Here is an 18,650-nt window from a genome sequence, read left to right on the forward strand (position 1 = left end):
TAATAATAATATTTATTAGATTTGTATGCCGCCCCTCTCCGCAGACTAATAATAATAATAATAATAATAATAATAATAATAATAATAATAATAATAATAATAGTGCCTTCCATCCCCTGTCCTGTAGTCTCTCCTATATATCATATTTCTTCTCTACTATATCCTCTATAACCTTCATTGTACATTATTGTGTATCGGACAAAATAAATAAATAAAATAAAATCAAGTACACATTGGTATACAGAGATATAATAATATTTATATACATGATACTAGTAAAAGAGAAACATTAGGACAGGGGACGGAAGGCATGCTGGTGCACTTATACACTGTCAAACCCAACTAGTTATGTACACAGTACTAAAAGAGTGCCAGAGGTTCGCCATCACAGGTATAGTGTCTCCTGCTTGAGCCAAAGGTTGGACTAGAATAGAATAGAATAGAATAGAATAGAACAGAATAGAATAGAATAGAATAGAATTTTATTGGCCGTGTGATTGGACACACAAGGAATTTGTCTTGGTGCATATGCTCTCAGCGTATATAAAATAAAATATACATTTGTCAAGAATCATGGGGTACGACACTTAATGATTGTCATAGGGGTCAAATAAGCAATGAAGAAGCAATATTAATAAAAATCTTAGGATATAAGCAACAAGTTACAGTCATACAGTCAACATGGGAGGAAATGGGTGAAAGGAATGATGAGAAAAACTAGTAGAATAGAAGTGCAGATTTAGTAAAACGTCTGACAGTGTTGAGAGAATTATTTGTTTAGTAGAGTGATGGCGTTTGGAAAAAAACTGTTCTTGTGTCTAGTTGTCTTGGTGTGCAGTGCTCTGTAGCGACGTTTTGAGGGTAGGAGTTGGAACAGTTTGTGTCCAGGATGTGAGGGGTCAGTAAATATTTTCCCCGCCCTCTTTTTGACTCGTGCAGTATACAGGTCCTCAATGGAAGGCAGGTTGGCAGCAATTGCTTTTTCTGCAGTTCTGATTCTGCTCTGAAGTCTGTGTCGGTCCTGTTGGGTTGCAGCACCAAACCAGACAGTTATAGAGGTGCAGATGACAGACTCAATGATTCCTCTGTACAACTGGATCAGCAGCTCCTCGGGCAGTTTGAGCTTCCTGAGCTGTCGCAGAAAGAACATTCTTTGTTGTGGCTTTTTTGATTATGTTTTTGATGTTAGGTGACCATTTTAGGTCTTGAGATATGATAGAACCTAGAAATTTGAAGGTCTCTTCTGTTGATACTGTGTTGTCTACTATTGTGAAAGGTGGAAGGGTTTCTCCTAAAGTCTACCACCATTTCTACGGTTTTGAGTGTGTTCAGTTCTAGATTGCTCTGGTCACACCACAAGGAGAGTTGCTCCACTTCCCGTCTGTATGGGGATTCGTCATTGTCTCGAATGAGTCCGATCACTGTTGTATCATCTGCAAACTTCAGTAGTTTAACAGATGGATCGTTTGAGATGCAGTCATTAGTGTATAGAGAGAAGAGAAGACCTCCAAGGTCCCCTCCAACTCTGTTATTCTGATAAGGAACCAGTCTCCAGAGTCTTGCTTATTATACCTCGATTCCCAGGGGGCTGTATTTTTCTTTTCTTTTCTGATCCCTGCCAGAGACCCAAGTTAAGTAGACATTTGAGTTAATAAACGGAGGCAACGTTTTGCAGTTTTGATGTCTGTAGGATTCCAGTTCAATCACATCAACTCTTCTCGGCCACAAGAGCTTGTAGGGTTGCACAAAGCTTTGAAGGGATGTTTCCCTTGGACGCCGCTGCTACCAGCAGCACCGGCTTCAAAGCTGCTTTGAGAAGTTAAGGAAAGTCAATTAAAGAGCACTCTTCAAGGGAAGAGGAAACGGCTGGGTTTCGGCACAACTTCTCGGGGAATCTTGCTTCCGAGCAAAGACAGAGGCTTTTTTTCTGAGTACGGGAAGGAGTGTGGAGGAAGATGCAGAAGGGATGAAAAGCGTCCCAGGAAGGAGATTTTTAATCATTGTAGCCATCTTGATAAGGCAAATAATGGGTCTTCCCCACCATCGGGTGTCTTGCTGAGCCGAAACATTGTTCCCTTAAGGCGGCTAGCAGAATGTAGATCTGATCTGCATAGGAACTTTATCTGTCTCTCTGTCTGTCTGTCTGTCTATCAATCTATCTATCTATCTAATCTATCTATCTATCTAATCTATCTATCTATCTATCTATCTATGTCTCAAATGTTTTTTTAGCTGGAATTTGTCTATCTATCTATCTATCTAATCTATCTATCTATCTATCTAATCTATCTATCTATCTAATCTATCTATCTATCTATCTATCTATCTAATCTATCTATCTATCTATCTATCTATCTAATCTATCTATCTATCTATCTAATCTATCTATCTAATCTATCTATCTATCTATCTAATCTATCTATCTATCTAATCTATCTATCTATCTATCTATCTAATCTATCTATCTATCTATCTACCTACCTACCTACCTACCTACCTATCTATCTATCTATCTATCTATCTATCTAATCTATCTATCTCTAACTATCTACCTATCTACCTATCTACCTATCTATCTATCTATCTATCTCTGTCTATCTGTCTGTCTGTCTATCTATCTATCTATCTATCTATCTATCTATCTATCTATCTATCTCCATTCTATTCTCCCTCCCTTCCTTCCTTCTCCTCATCTCTTTCATTCCTTTTCTCCTCCATTTTTCCTTCCTTCCTTCCTTCCTTCCTACCTTCCTTTCTTTTTTCTTTCTTTCCTTCTCCCCATTTCCTTGCTTGTTCCTTTTTTACCCCTTTCCTTCCCTCCCTCCCTTTCCGTATTTACTTCCTTCTTTTCTTTCTTTCTTTCCATTTTCTTGCTTGTTCCTTTTTACCCCCCTCCATACCCTTCCTAATTTCCTTCCTTTCTTCCCTCTTTCTTTCTTCTTTCCTTCTTCCCATTTCCATTTATATCTGACCTTTATTATTGTTACAAATCTCAAGGAACTTTATCTGTCTGTCTGTCCGTCCGTCCGTCCGTCCATCCATCCATCCATCCAACCATTTATATCCCACCTTTATTATTTTTACAAATAAATCAAGACAGATAACCAACACACCTTCCTTCTCCTTTTCTCTCTGCAACACGTACTGTATTTGTATTTATTTTATTGTAAACCGTCCTGAGTCAGTTGAGAAGGGCAGCATAGCAATCTAAATAAATAAACAACCACCCTGTGAGGTGGGCTGCAATGAGAGAGTATAACTGATCCAAAGTCACCCAGCTGGCTTTCACAGCTAAAGTGGGTCTAGAACTACAGCACCTCCTGCTGAGTCATCCAATTTGGTTTCATCCCTAAGACCAGATTAGAACTCACAATCTCCTGGTGCTTGGCCCAAAGTCACCCAACCAGCTTTCACATCTAAGGCAGGACTAGAACTCAGCCTCCTGAGGATTGATCCAAAGCCACCCAGCTGCATTTCATGTCTAAGGCGGGACTAGAACTCACAGTCCCCTGCTGATTGGCCGATAGTCACCCACCCTGCTTTCATGTCTAAGGCAGAACTAGAACTCACAGTCTCCCACTTTTTAGGTCGGTACCTTTATCATGAGACCAAATTCATTCTCCCTCCCTCCATCTCTTTCTCTCTCTCTCACTCTCTCTCACCCTCCCTCCACTCTTTCTCTTTTTCTTTCCCCCTCCCTCTCTCTCTCTCCCTCCCTCCAACTCTTTCCCTTTCTCTCTCTCTGTCTCTATCTTTGTCCCTCCCTCCTCGCTCTACTCTTTCTTTCCTTTTCTCTCTCTCCCTCCCTCCCTCCTCCCTCCATTCTTTTTCTTTCCTTTTCTCTCTCTCTCTCCCCCTCCCTCCTCCCTCCATTTTCCTTTCTCTCTCTTTCTCAATCTTTCTCCCTCCCTCTTTCCCTCCTCCCTTCACTCTTTCTTTCTTTCTCTCTCTCTCTCTCTCCCTCCCTCCTCCCTTCATCTATTTCCCTTTCTCTCTCTTTCTCAGTCTTTCTCCCTCCCTCCTCCCTCCATCTCTTTCTCTCTCTCTCTCTCTCCTTCTCTCCCTTCCTCCTCCCTCCATCTATTTTCCTTTCTCTCTCTCTCTTTCTCAATCTTTCTCCCTCCTTCCCTCCTCCCTCTATCTCTTTATCTCTCTCTCTCCCTCTCCCTTCCTCCTCCCTCCATCTCTTTCCCTCCCTCTCTCTCTCTTTCTCAATCTTTCTCCCTCCCTCCCTCTCTCTCTCTCTCTCTCAATCTTTCTCCCTCCCTCCTCTCTTTCTCTTTCTCTATCCCTCCCCCCCACCTCTCTCCTTTTTCTTTCAGGAAAAAATGATTGTAGATGACTGGACCAGTTTCTTGGAGCACCCCTACCCATCTAAAACTTAACATCCGGTCCCTTATGCACCCTCTTCATTCATTTTCTAGATTCTTCAAGGCCCGAGAAGCGTGAAATCAAGTGTCCCACTCCAGGCTGTGACGGCACCGGTCACGTCACAGGGCTCTACCCTCACCATCGCAGCTTGTCTGGTTGCCCGCACAAAGACAGGATTCCTCCGGAGAGTAAGTGCACCTTAAACCTTTACCCTGTTGCTGTAACCATTCGTGGAAGTGTTGGTCATCACCTATAAAGCCCTTCATGGCACCGGACCAGGGTATCTACGAGACCGCCTTCTGCCGCACGAATCCCAGCGACCGATTAGGTCCCACAGAGTTGGTCTCCTCCGGGTCCCGTCAACTAAACAATGTCGTTTGGTGGGACCCAGGGGAAGAGCCTTCTCTGTGGTGGCTCCGACCCTCTGGAATCAGCTCCCTCCAGAGATTAGAACTGCCCCCACCCTCCTTGCCTTTCATAAACTCCTTAAAACCCACCTCTATCATCAAGCATGGGGGAACTGAAACATCTCCCCCTGCCTATATAGTTTTTTGTGTATGATATGGCTGTATGTATGTTTTCATATATTGGGGTTTCTTGTTTTTTAGACTTTTTAAATATACAGTATTCTTGTTATTTTAGATTCTAACTATTAGATTTGTCATTATATATTGTTTTTATCATTGCTGTAAGGCGCCCTGAATCTACGGAGAGGGGCGGCATACAAATCTAATAAATAAATAAATAATAATAATAATAATAATAATAATAATAATAATAATAATAATAATTTAAAAAAAACAGCCGTTAACCATTCATCTAGCCAGGGTGGCGCAGTGGTTAGAGTGCATCACTGCAGGCTCCTTCAGCTCACTGCTAGCTGTAGTTAAGCAGTTCAAATCTCTCCACTGGCTCAAGGTTGACTCAGCCTTCCATCCTTCCGAGATGGGTAAAAAGAGGACCCAGATTGTTGGGGGTAATGTGCTGATTCTATAAACCGCTTAGAGAGGGCTGCAAAAGCACTATGAAGTGGTATATAAGTCCAAAGGCTATTGCTATCTAAATGCTATCTACTGGCCAAGAGTTGTTGATTATTTTGCCACGGTTGTTAAGCGAATCACTGCACTTCTGAAGTGAATCACAAGGTCCTTAGATGGATCTGCTTCCCCTAGTGACTCGGCTTCTTGGAAGCCGGTTGGGAAGGCCACAAAAAAGGAGATCACATGACCCTGGACACGGAAAAAGTTATAAGTACAGGTAGTCCTCGACTTACGACCACAATTGAGCCTAGACGTTCTGTTGCTCAGTGAGAAATGTGTTAAAGTGAGTTTGGCTCCATTTTATAACTTCTCTTGCCACCGTTGTTAAGTGAATCACTGCAGTATTTCAGTTGGTCATGGGGTTGTTAAATGAATCTGGATTCTCCCCCTCCCCCCCCCCTTGGCTTTGCTTGTTAGAAGGTCACAAATGAAGATCACGTGAACCCGGAATCACTGTAACCGTCATAAATATGAACCCATTGTCGAGCCTCTGAATGTAAATCAATGCTACAATGGTCATTAAGTGTGAAAAATAGCCCTGAGTCACTTTTTTCCAAAGAGGTCATAACTTTGAACGGTCACTAGTGACCACTTGTGCATGCCGATTTGAGAAGCTCCTCAATTCTGGTTGTTTGACCATGGTGATGCTACAAGGTTTATAAGCAGTGAAGGGCTCCCCGTCGCCGGTGCTATCAGTGCGTTACTGGTGACTGGTGTGCACGCATATACATCCGTTGTGTGCTCGCATGCCAGCACAAGGTTCGGCTCCTGTGCAATAAAATGATATTTGTAAATATTTTTACATTTTTAAAATAATAAAATTATAATAAACACCAAGTTTATAATTATTTAAAATGTGTATACATTTTGGGGGGACACCCTGTATATGAAACCCACCTCCATGACTTACGATCACATCTGAGCACAAAATCTCTCTTGCTAAGCGAGACAATGAATTTTGCCCCATTTTATGTCCTTAAGTGAGTTTCACCGCAGTTCTTAAGTTGGTAACTCGGTTGTTAAGTGAATCTGGTTTCCTCCTTGCCTTTGCTTGATTAAGAAAGTCACAAAAAGGGGATCACGTGATTCTGGGACAGTGCAACCGGCATAAATAGGAGTCACCTAGTGGCCAAGCGGCTGAACGTTGATCAGGTGGGGATGCTTCAAAGGTCGTAAGTGTGAAAAATAGCAATAAGCCAGGTTTTTTCAGTGTCAACTTTGGATGTAACTTTGAATGGTGACTAAATGAACGGTTATAAATTGAGGACTACCTGTGCTAGAGGGATAGAATGTGAATGCAAGCCAGGCAGAGGTCCCCAAATTTGACAACTTTAAGACTTGTGGACTTCAACTTCTAGAATTCTCCAGCCAGCTCTGCTGGCTGGAAAATTCTGCGAGTTGAAGTCCACAAGTCTTACAGTTACCAAGTTTGAGTAGAATCTAGGCCTACTTTTGAATAGAATCTCGGTCTACTTTTGAGTAGAATCTAGGCCTACTTTTGAGTAGAACCTCGGCTTACTTTTGAGTAGAATCTAGGCCTACTTTTGAATAGAATCTCGGTCTACTTTTGAGTAGAATCTCGGCCTACTTTTGAATAGAATCTCGGCCTACTTTTGAATAGAATCTAGGCCTACCTTTGAGTAGAATTTAGGCCTACCTTTGAGTAGAATCTAGGACTAATTTTGAGTAGAATCTAGGCCTACCTTTGAGTAGAATTTAGGCCTACCTTTGAGTGGAATTTAGGCCTACCTTTGAGTGGAATCTAGGACTAATTTTGAGTAGAATCTAGGCCTACGTTTGAGTGGAATCTAGGCCTACTTTTGAGTGGAATCAAGGCCGACATTTGAGTAGAATCGAGGCCTAACTTTGAGTAGAATCTAGGCCTACTTTTGAATAGAATCTCGGTCTACTTTTGAGTAGAATCTCGGCCTACTTTTGAATAGAATCTCGGCCTACTTTTGAATAGAATCTAGGCCTACCTTTGAGTAGAATTTAGGCCTACCTTTGAGTAGAATCTAGGACTAATTTTGAGTAGAATCTAGGCCTACCTTTGAGTAGAATTTAGGCCTACCTTTGAGTGGAATCTAGGACTAATTTTGAGTAGAATCTAGGCCTACATTTGAGTGGAATCTAGGCCTACTTTTGAGTGGAATCAAGGCCGACATTTGAGTAGAATCGAGGCCTAACTTTGAGTAGAATCTAGGCCTAATTTTGAGTGGAATCTAGACCTACATTTGAGTAGAATCTCAGCTTACTTTTGAGTAGAATCTAGGCCTACTTTTGAATAGAATCTCGGTCTACTTTTGAGTAGAACCTTGGCCTACTTTTGAATAGAATCTAGGCCTACCTTTGAGTAGAATTTAGGCCTACTTTTGAGTGGAATCTAGGCCTATTTTTGAGTAGAATCTTGGCCTACTTTTGAATAGAATCTAGGCCTACCTTTGAGTACAATCTAGGCCTACCTTTGAGTAGGAATCTGGGCCCACTTTTAGAGAAAAAAAATGTGGATTTTCCTCATAAAAGGATGGATAGAGGATAGCTGAGGCTGATCAATGCCCCTGGATGAAGAATCTTCTTGCAAAAATGTCTGGAGTATCCTAATTTATATATTTTATTTATTATTTACATTTATTACAGCCGCCCAAATCCCAATAGCCTCTTGCCTTGGGATAAATCAGCAACTTCATCTGTATTGACGCCTATAAAATGCAACACAAGAGGAAGAAATAAAAAAGTGATATTTTTCTTCATCTCAAACCTATTTGGAGAGGAAGTTGAATAGGCCAGCGCTGGGAGGTTTTAAATTTTAATAAGACAATGTGGTGTGGAAGAGATTCATTTGATTTCTTTCCCCCCAAAGGGGAAATATTTGCTATTTCTGAGTCTAAAATAATTTCTTTTATACTTCTCTCCCAAGAAAGAAGGTGTGAGCTTATGAAAAAAAATAATATAAAAAAATCTGTCTTATCAGTTCATTTCAAAGGCTGAAAATCCATGCAGAAAAGAGAGAGGGGGGATGGAGGAACTTTGGTTGTTTGTTTCCTCGTGGGTAAATGAAAAATAAAAATAAGTGCAAGCGCTGTTCTTTTGAAATGACTTTTTTTTTTTACTTTCAAGGTTATCTTCACAAAAGGCAGTGAGATTAAAATATGTATGCTTGTATTAAAGCATCCGCGATTTGAGATAAATATGTAGAAAGCCAGTCCCTTGAACCAGAGAATCGATCTGGCTTCATTGCAGGAAGAGAATTGGATGACCTGTTTGCCTGTCTATCTACAGTGCGTCTGTCTATCATCTCATCCTCTCTCTCTCTCTGGTTCTGTGGCTGTGGCTTGATGGGGCTTGGTGGGTGTGGCAGGGGAAGGATATTGTAAAATCTACATTCCCGCCCGACTCTGGGGGCAGTCAGAGGTTCTCCAAACTACTCAGTTCTCCAGAACCTGTCAGAACCTGCTGGATTTTACCCCTGCATCTATCCATTATCTATATCTATCTATCCATCCTTCCATCCTTCCATCCTTCCATCCTTCCATCCTTCCATCCTTCCATCCTTCCATCCTTCCATCCTTCCATCAACCATTCATTCTAGCTATGGTCGGTCGGTCGATCTGGTCGGTCTGTCCTATCTATCTATCTATCTATCTATCTATCTATCTATCTATCATCTATCCATCCATTCTTCCATCAACCATTCATTCTAGTTACAGTCTGTCTGTCTGTCTGGTTGGTCTGTCCTATCTAACTATCATCTGTCTGTGTGCCTGCCTGCCTGTCTATACTTTCCTATCTATCCATCAATCCTTCCAACAACCATTCATTCTAGCTATGGTCGGTCTGTCTGTCTGTCTAGTCGGTTTGTCCTATCTATCTATCTATCTATCTATCTATCATCTATCCATCCATCCATCCATCCATCCATCCATCCTTCCATCCATCCTTCCATCAACCATTCATTCTAGCTACGGTCGGTCGGTCGATCTGGTCGGTCTGTTCTATCTATCTATCTATCTATCTATCTCACTATCTATCTATCATCTATCCATCCATTCTTCCATCAACCATTCATTCTAGTTACAGTCTGTCTGTCTGTCTGGTTGATCTGTCCTATCTATCCATCATCTGTCTGTGTGCCTGCCTGCCTGTCTATACTTTCCTATCTATCCATCAATCCTTCCAACAACCATTCATTCTAGCTATGGTCTGTCTGTCTGTCTAGTCGGTCTGTCCTATCTATCTATCTATCTATCTATCATCTATCCATCCATCCATCCATCCTTCCATCAACCATTCATTCTAGCTACGGTCGGTCTATCTATCTATCTATCTATCTATCTATCTATCTATCTATCTATGATCTATTTATTGTTTATAAATAAGAATAGAATAACAGAGTTGGAAGGGATCTTGTAGATCATCTAATCCAATCCCTGCCAGTCAATTCTTAAAAGCCTCCATTGATGAATCTCCCCCAACTTCTGAAGGTAATTTCTGTTCCATGGGTTGATTGTTCTTGCTGTCATGACTAGGTTAAATCCCTTCTTTTAAAGTTTCCATACATTATTTCTTGCCTGGCTTTGAGGTGCTTTTGGAAATACATTGCTTTGATTCAATAAGAAACCAATTGGAAAGTCAATCTAGGAGTTGCAGCTTAGGTAGTTAGCTATATAGGTATGTAGGCATGGGGAAGTTGACATGCCCCTTAGTTACTACGATTTATGTATGGTTTGCTTGGATTGTGTGATTAATTTTTTATGATAAGGGTTTTATTCTGTTTTTAATATTGGATTTGTACATTGTGTATTATGTTGTGAGCCGCCCCGAGTCTTCAGAGAAGGGCGGCATACAAATCTAATAAATTATAATAATTATTATTATTATTAGTCCTTAAATTATGCAGTCACTTAGCGACAGTTTGAAGTTAGGGTTGGACTCCACAAAAGATGCTTATAACCCAGTGCCGGAGTTCCAGTGGACTGGTTCAAGGGATTAGCTGTCCATATCTCAAACCTCTGATTCTTTAAAACCATCATTTTTAACCTCGCTGCCATTTGTGAAGTTAACCTTGAAATTAAAGGGAAAAAAACAGCACACTTATTTTTGTTTTTCATTCACCTGTGAGGAAATAAATAACCAATATTCCTTTCTCTCGGGTGGGGTTTTGGCCATGGGTCTCCTGCTTCCAGAAATGGTGAGTTCTCCATCACTGGAGATTTTTAAGAAGAGATCGGAGAACCATTTATCCAAACCATTTGAAATGGTACATGGGACAGGGTTGGTCAAACATGATTTCATTGAGGACCGCATCAGGGTTGTATTGGATCTCGGGGCACGTGGCGAGGTAAAATTGTCCCTCTGCGCATGCGTGAAAACAAGGGGTTCTTCACTGTTTCCAGGGAGGCCCCACAGACCAGATCTAAGTACCCAACAGACTGGATCCAGCCCCTGAGTCTTCAGTTTGACACCCCTAGTATGCTTGAGCATGGGGTTGGACTAGAAGACCTCCAAAGTCCCTTCCGATTTTGTTATTCTGTTACTTCTTTTACTATTACTATGATACCCTTCATGGCATCGGACCAGAATATCTCCAGGACCGCCTTCTGCCGCACGAATCCCAGCGACCGATTAGGTCCCACAGAGTTGGCCTTCTCCGGGTCCCGTCGACTAAACAATGTCATCTGGCAGGTCCCAGGGGAAGAGCCTTCTTTGTGGGGGGCCCGACTCTCTGGAACCAGCTCCCCCCCCCCGGAGATTAGAACTGCCCCTACCCTCCTTGCCTTCCGTAAACTCCTTAAAACTCACCTCTGCCATCAGGCATGGGGGAATTGAGGCATTCCCCCCTCCCCTGGGCCTATACAATTTATGTATGGTATGTCTGTGTGTATGTCTGGTTTAATAATGGGTTTTTTTAATTTTTTTAATTTATTAGATTTGTTGTGAATTCTTTTATTATATGTTGTGAGCCGCCCTGAGTCTACGGAGAGGGGCGGCATGCAAATCTAATAAATAAATAAATAAATAAATAATACTCACCTTTTTCCATCGTTTTCTTCTTCATTCTCAAGTCCTGGCCATGCACGAGAATGTATTAAAATGCCCAACACCTGGATGCACCGGACAGGGCCATGTAAATAGCAACCGCAATACTCACCGAAGGTATGTGATTTTTCTGCTGTATCCGAGATATTCAAAACAATGGATCAGGCAAGCTATATGTTTAACAAATGTGATTAGCTGATTGAGACACCAATCGACACCAAAAAGGAATGGAAAATTCAGAAAAGGACTTGAACCTGAGGGTGGCCTCAGAAATATTTTGTATTAATTTGCATACACCCACACAAAATGACAGGTGGTCCTTGATTTATAATCCCCATTGAGCCCAAAACCTCTGTCGCTAAATAAAACATTTGTTAAGTGAGTTCGCCCCACTTTAGGACCTATCTTTGTCACAGTGGTTAGCTGAATCGCGGCACTTGTTCGATTAGTAACACGGTTGTTAAGCGAATCTGGCTTCCCCGTGGACTCTTGCTTGTCAGAAGGTTGCAAAAGGTGATCCCGTGATGCCAACCGGGATCTGCAACCCCATATTAGTCAATTGCCAACTGTCTGAATTTTGATCAGGGATGTTGCATTGGTACTAAGTGTGAAAACTGGTCATAATTCACTTTTTTTCAAGGCCGTTGGAACTTTGAACGGTCATGAAGTGAACTGTTGTAAGTTGAGGATCACCCATGTCTCTGGAAAAGAGACGAAAGATAACTTTTAGGAAGGTCTGATAAATAAAAGTTTGACATTCTTGCACTTCTGTAGGGTCAAAACAAAGAAGGAATTAGATAGCTGTGGTGACGCATGCACCATTGTAAATATGAATTTTGTGACCATGGGGAGACTGCTATGGTCATAAGTACAAGGCACATTTTTTGTGTGTGCTGTTGCAACTTCCAATGGTCACTAAATGAACAGTTGTAAGTCAAGGACTATTCAGTATTCCTATGGTACAGGTAATATCGTATAGTAAAGTAAGTGTAGTATAGTTTTAGATAATGTTTTAATTTTAGATAATGTTTGACTTCTTTTTTATTGTGCTGTATCTATTTATATTGTATTTTTTATTGTTGTTGTAAGCCGTCCTGAGTCCTTCAGGATTGAGCAGCATAGAAGTTTATTTTATTTATTTTATTTTATTTATTTATTTTGTCCAATACACAATGAGGGTTTTAGTGGGTATATATACATATATACAGTATATACACATAGTAAAATTGTTCTGCCGGCGTGTCCCAACTGCCTGTAATTACAGGGTAATTTGTCCAAAAAGACACACACCACACGATAGAAGGAAAACCAAAAGTCTTTATCAACAGAAAAGCAGAAAAAACTCCCTTTTTAAATGTCAAAGGGATTTTCTGGTACACACAAGGCACAGGTTAAATGCAATCCAATTTCTCACCCTGTAACTGGGAAATTGAGTCCAATTCCAAAGTCCAGAAAGTCCACACACAATCTTGAACAGGGAAACAGCAAAACCACGATCTTGACAAAACTATGAAGGCTAAACCAGCACGCTGTTCTTTTTATTTGTAGCACTAATTACAGCAGCCCCACCCAACCACAGGTGGCCTCACTTATCTCCTGTAATAATCCTTCAGTTGTTGTCTCCTATGCATCACTCTACGCATGCGTGGGTCTGTCATAAGTTCTTGTTCAGCATCCAGGGATGATAAGGATGACTGATCTCCTCCTGGGCTGTCTGCCAAACTCCCCTCTTCCCTGTCATTCACGCTTCCTTCGTCAGAGGAGCCTTCGTCTGGAGATGCTATCGGGAGCAAAACAGGCCTGGGGCATGTGGATGTTTCCCCCACAACCACCTCCACATTCCTTGGGGCAGGAGCTGGGCCAGAGCCAACCACAACATAAAATACACGATGAAGGTTATAGAGGAGATACTCATAGTAAAATATATCTAAGAAAGAATAGAAGAAGAGATATAGGAATAGAAGAAAGGTATAGGAGATATAAGTTGAACAGATAGATAGATAGATAGATAGATAGATAGATAGATAGATAGATAGATAGATAGATAGATAGATAGATAGATAGATAGTATAGTACAGATAATCCTTGATTCAAGGGTGGGTTCTAACTTACCTCGCTTCTTCCCGCACCTGTTGCTGAGCGTGCAGTGTTGAAAATTTGGCTTCTGCGCTTGCGACAGTATTGGGTTCCTACCGGTATACATGACACCATCACACTGGTAGCGAAAATGGAGCTGTGCATGCAGCTCTGGATGACCAGCGGGCAGGTGCCTGCATCCGCATGAGATCTGGCTGGAGAATTCTGGGAGTTGAAGTCCTCGCAGATGAGATTTTGCCGATTTCCGGCATTTTTTTGTTTCCGCGCAGCAAAAAACCTGCCGAAAACGGGACAAATTTTGTGCGCATGCATGTTCTTGTGCAAGATTTGGCTTCCTGGGCTTTTGCAGAAGCTAAATTCAGCGCAGGCATGCGCACCCGCCCACTGGTCACTCCGAACTGCAGGCACAACTGCACCGGTAGCGGTGGCAACAAGGAATCCCTGCCTGGCATGCGCAGAAGCAGAAACAAGCAAAAAGAACAAAAACCCTTAAAAAGCTGAAAACAAAACGGCAGAACATTTGCAGTGCCAAAAACTCTGTTCCTGAACATGTGCAGAAGCAAAAACCAGCATTTTTTTTTTAAAAAAAAGTCCAAATAAATAAAAAAAAATTAAAAAAAATTAATCGGCTCCATGATATCACCACCCATTTACCACTGGTTCTAGAGGACCAGTGCAAACTGGGAGGAACTCACCCCCGCCTTAACTTATGTTCACAATTTAGCCCCAAATGTCTGTAGCGAGATATTTATTAATTGAATTTTATCCCATTTTTACCAGCTTTCTTGCTACAGCTTTTAAATAAATCACCGAAGCTGTTAAATTAGCCACACAGTTCTTAAGTGAATCTGGATTCTGTCTCCATGGACTTTGCTTGTCAGGCTGCAAAAGAGGATTCTATGATTCAGGGACACTGCAACCGTCATAAATATAAGCATTAAATTTTGACCACAGGAGTCGTACATGTGAAAAATTGTCATTTTTTTCAATGGTGTTGTATCGAACAGACACTAAATGAACTGTCAATACATTGAGGACCACCTATACTGCATTATAGAAGCAGGAATTATGTCACCACTAAGAAAGTATCTGAGAAATTGTAAAAAAAAATAAAAATAAAAACAAAGTTGTCCTTTATTTGCGCTGACTAAATTTTCTGTCTTAATTTCGATGTCCAATATTTCAAACATTCAACACTGGTTTTATTCTTAACCAGAATTGTTTTTCCCCAATGTACCTTGAAGGATTTACAACAGTGGTTCTCAACCTTTCTAATGCCGCAACCCCTTAGTATTTTTATTTTTTTTTTATTTTATTTATTCATTTGTCCAATACACAATACATATGGAAGAGAATAGACATGAAGTAATATATATATAAAGATAATATGTAAAAATAGAGGAGAAGATGTATGAAAGGAAGAAAATATATATAATATATGAGATAAAGGACAGTTCCTCATGTTGTGGTGACCACCAACCATAAGTCTAGCGCCAATTCTCCCAATAGAGCTTTAAGCTGATTGGCAGGAAGGTCAGAGGGATGCCCCCACTGTAAATGCCTGATTGGTATATTCCGAGGAGCCAGAATAGAAGCTTTAGTTCCTAACACCTTGGGAAATTTGTCTTTTCTCATGATTTTCGGTGACCCCTGTGAAACAGTCATTCAACTCCTAAAGGGGGCCCCAACCCCAGATTCAAGAACCACTGATTTACAATATTGTTGACATCCTTGTGTGACCCTCTTTTCTTTCTGAAATATTTTGAAATCTCCAGGGCACTTGCACACCTTCTTATAACAATTCTATTGTATTGTATTTATTTCATTTAATCCCTGCACTCCTCTTCCTTGTTCTCCCCCCCCCCCCTCCCCGCTTCTTCCTTGCTTTCTTCCAATAGCTTATCTGGCTGTCCCATTGCAGCTGCTGAAAAATTAGCCAAAACTCACGAGAAGCAACAGCCTCCATCCAGTGACCCTTCGAAAAATCTCTCAAATTCAGATCGGATCCTCAGGTAATCCAGCCTCTGTTTCTCCTGCTCTCAAAAAACCCAGTTACAGCTTAGGGCATGTCTGTCTAATCTTGGCCACTTTAAGACCTGTGGACTTCAACTCCCAGAATTCTGTGCACAGCTGGCTGGGGAATTCTGGGAGTTGAAGTCCACACGTCTTAAAATGGCCAAGGTTGGTCACACCTGCTTTAGGGAAATGGCAGGAACTTTCCTTCCCCCTAATCCATCTGTGACTATCAAATATTAGATAGAATCAAGATCACGTGAAATGTTGATACTACTTTATAATGTCTTGGTAAGGCCACACTTGGAATACAGCATTCAGTTTTGGTCACCATGTTGTAAAAAGGATGTAGAGATTGTAGAAAGAGTGCAGAGAAGAGCAAAAAAGATGATTAGGGCACTAGAGGCAAAAACATATGAAGAATGGTTGCAGGAACTGGGCATGGCTAGTTTAATGAAAAGAAGGACTAGGGGAGATGTGATAGCAGTGTTCCAATATCTCAGGGGCTGCCATAAAGAAGAGAGAGTCAAGCTATTCTCCAAAGCACCTGAAAGCAAGAAGCAATGGGTGGAAACTAAACAAGGAGAGAAGCAACTTAGAACTTAGGAGAAATTTCCTAACAGAACAATTTATCAGTGGAACAGCTTGCCTCCAGAAGTTGTGAGTGCTCCAACACTGGAAATTTTTAAAAAGATGTTGGATACCCATCTGTCTGAAGTAGTGTAGGGTTTCCTGCCTAAACAGGTGGTTAGACTAGAAGATCTCCAAGGTCCCTTCCAACTCTGTTGTTGTTGTTGTTGTTGTTGTTATTTAATTTATTTAATTTATTTAATTAAATTTATCAGCCGCTCTTCGACAAATGTACTAATAATAATAATAATAATAATAATAATAATAATAATAATAATAATAATAATAATGGATAAGGAAAAGACCTGGTCATGGCTTACAAGTGGAACACTCAAAAAGGAGACAGAAGGACGAATACTGGCGGCACAAGAACAGGCCATTAGAACAAATGCTGTCAAAGCCAGAATTGAAAAATCAACAGACGATCCAAAGTGCAAACTCTGTAAAGAAACAGATGAAACAATCAATCACATACTCAGCTGCTGCAAAAAGATTGCACAGACTGACTACAAGCATAGACATGATGCTGTGGCACAGATGATCCACTGGAACGTGTGCCGGAACTACCATTTCCCAGTGGCAAAGAACTGGTGGGATCATAAGCCCGAAAAAGTGGTCGAAAATGAGCAAGCAAAACTACTGTGGGACTTCCGACTTCAGACTGACCGAATTCTGAAGCATAACACACCAGACATTGTGATCGTGGAGAAAAAGAAAGTATGGATCATCGACATCGCAATCCCGGGGGACAGCAGAATTGAGGAGAAGCAGCTAGAGAAATTAGTGAAATACGAAGATCTAAAAATCGAGCTGCAACGACTCTGGCATAAGCCCGTGAAAGTGGTCCCAGTAGCACTTGGCACGCTGGGCGCAGTGCCAAAGGATCTCAGCGGACATTTGAAAACCATTGGAAATGACAAAATCTCCATCTGTCAATTGCAAAAGGCCGCTTTACTGGGATCAGCAAACATAATTCTCCGCTACATCACGCAGTCCTAGGTGCTTGGGAAGCGCCCGACTGGTGATGAAATACGAAATCCAGCATAGTGATCTCGTTTGCTGTGTTGTATTGACATAATAATAATAATAATAATAATAATAATAATAATAATAATAATAATAATATTTTCTTTGAATGATTGCAAAAAAAGTAATATTCCCAATCAGGGCATGCTGGAGCAGGAATGTCTTCTGTAGCATCTATTAATTCTAAGTTGACGGATGAAAAGGGTTTTTAACAGAATCCCAAGCCACGTCTTACTGTGTACACAGCAGTGCAGATGGCTCCAAAATCACATTGATTATGTTGACATTATGAAGATGGAAAGGACAGAAATCCCCCCGCCCCGTTTTTCGTTTTGTGTGGTGTGTTAACATTTCTCCGTGCCTCTCGGTTTCACAGCTGGGTGGAATGGACCTGGGCGCTAATTAATTATCCGATGGGATAATAAACTTGCTCTCTGCACTTCAAATGATGAGCTGATTAGAGACGGCATTCGTGTACCACCTATTGTAGCTGCTGCAGGGTTAGATTGGGAGGGAAGTACAAGGTTTTAATTGCAGAAATCCTTTTACTTAGAACCATAGTGCTATTGATTGAGACCTCTGCACCTCAGGCTAAACCATATGATTAACAATGAAGGGAACTAGGTACCGATAGTGCTAGTCCTGTGATGGCGAACCTATGGCATGCATGCCACAGGTGGCATGCGGAGCTTATCGGAGGGCACAGGAGGCATTGCCTTATGTCTAGTTGATTTTCACTGTTGAGGAAGGCCGTTTCACCCTCTGGACGCTTCAGGGAACCTTCTCTGAAGCCTCCAGAGTGCAGTCTGCATTGGTTGCCGATCAATTTCCGGTCACAATTCAAAGTGTTGGTTATGATCTATAAAGCCCTTCATGGCATCGGACCAGAATATCTCCGGGACCGCCTTCTGCCGCACGAATCCCAGCGACCGGTTAGGTCCCACAGAGTTGGCCTTCTCTGGGTCCCGTCGACTAAATAATGTCGTTTGGCAGGTCCCAGGGGAAGAGCCTTCTCTGTGGCAGCCCTGACCCTCTGGAACCAGCTCCCCCCGGAGATTAGAACTGCCCCCACCCTCCTTGCCTTTCGTAAACTTCTTAAGACGCATATCTGCCGTCAGGCATGGGGGAACTGAGACATCTCCCCCGGGCCTATACAGTTTATACATGGTATGTTTGTGTGTGTGTTTGCTTTTAATAATGGGTTTTTTAGTGTTTTTTAAATTATTAGATTTGTTTTTACATTGTCTTTGTTATTGTTGTGAGCCGCCCCGAGTCTACGGAGAGGGGCGGCATACAAATCAAACCAATCAAACCAATCAAACCAATCAAACCAATCAAACCAATCAAATCAATCAAATCAATCAAATCAATCAAATCAATCAAATCAATCAAATCAATCAAATCAATCAAATCAATCAAATCAATCAAATCAATCAA

General features: G+C 41.4%; 1 protein-coding gene across 1 annotated transcript in view; it reads left to right on the forward strand.

The window, feature by feature from the left end:
* MYT1 (myelin transcription factor 1) overlaps positions 1 to 18,650 on the forward strand; it is a 128,615-nt gene that overhangs the window by 46,594 nt on the left and 63,371 nt on the right. Inside the window, 3 exon segments of the mRNA XM_070744282.1 lie at positions 4,425 to 4,559; positions 11,474 to 11,564; positions 15,443 to 15,556. Coding sequence (XP_070600383.1) covers positions 4,425 to 4,559; positions 11,474 to 11,564; positions 15,443 to 15,556 — 340 coding nt within the window.

Source organism: Erythrolamprus reginae, chromosome 3 (genome assembly GCF_031021105.1).
Source record: "Erythrolamprus reginae isolate rEryReg1 chromosome 3, rEryReg1.hap1, whole genome shotgun sequence".
Classification (NCBI taxonomy): Eukaryota; Metazoa; Chordata; class Lepidosauria; order Squamata; family Dipsadidae; genus Erythrolamprus; species Erythrolamprus reginae.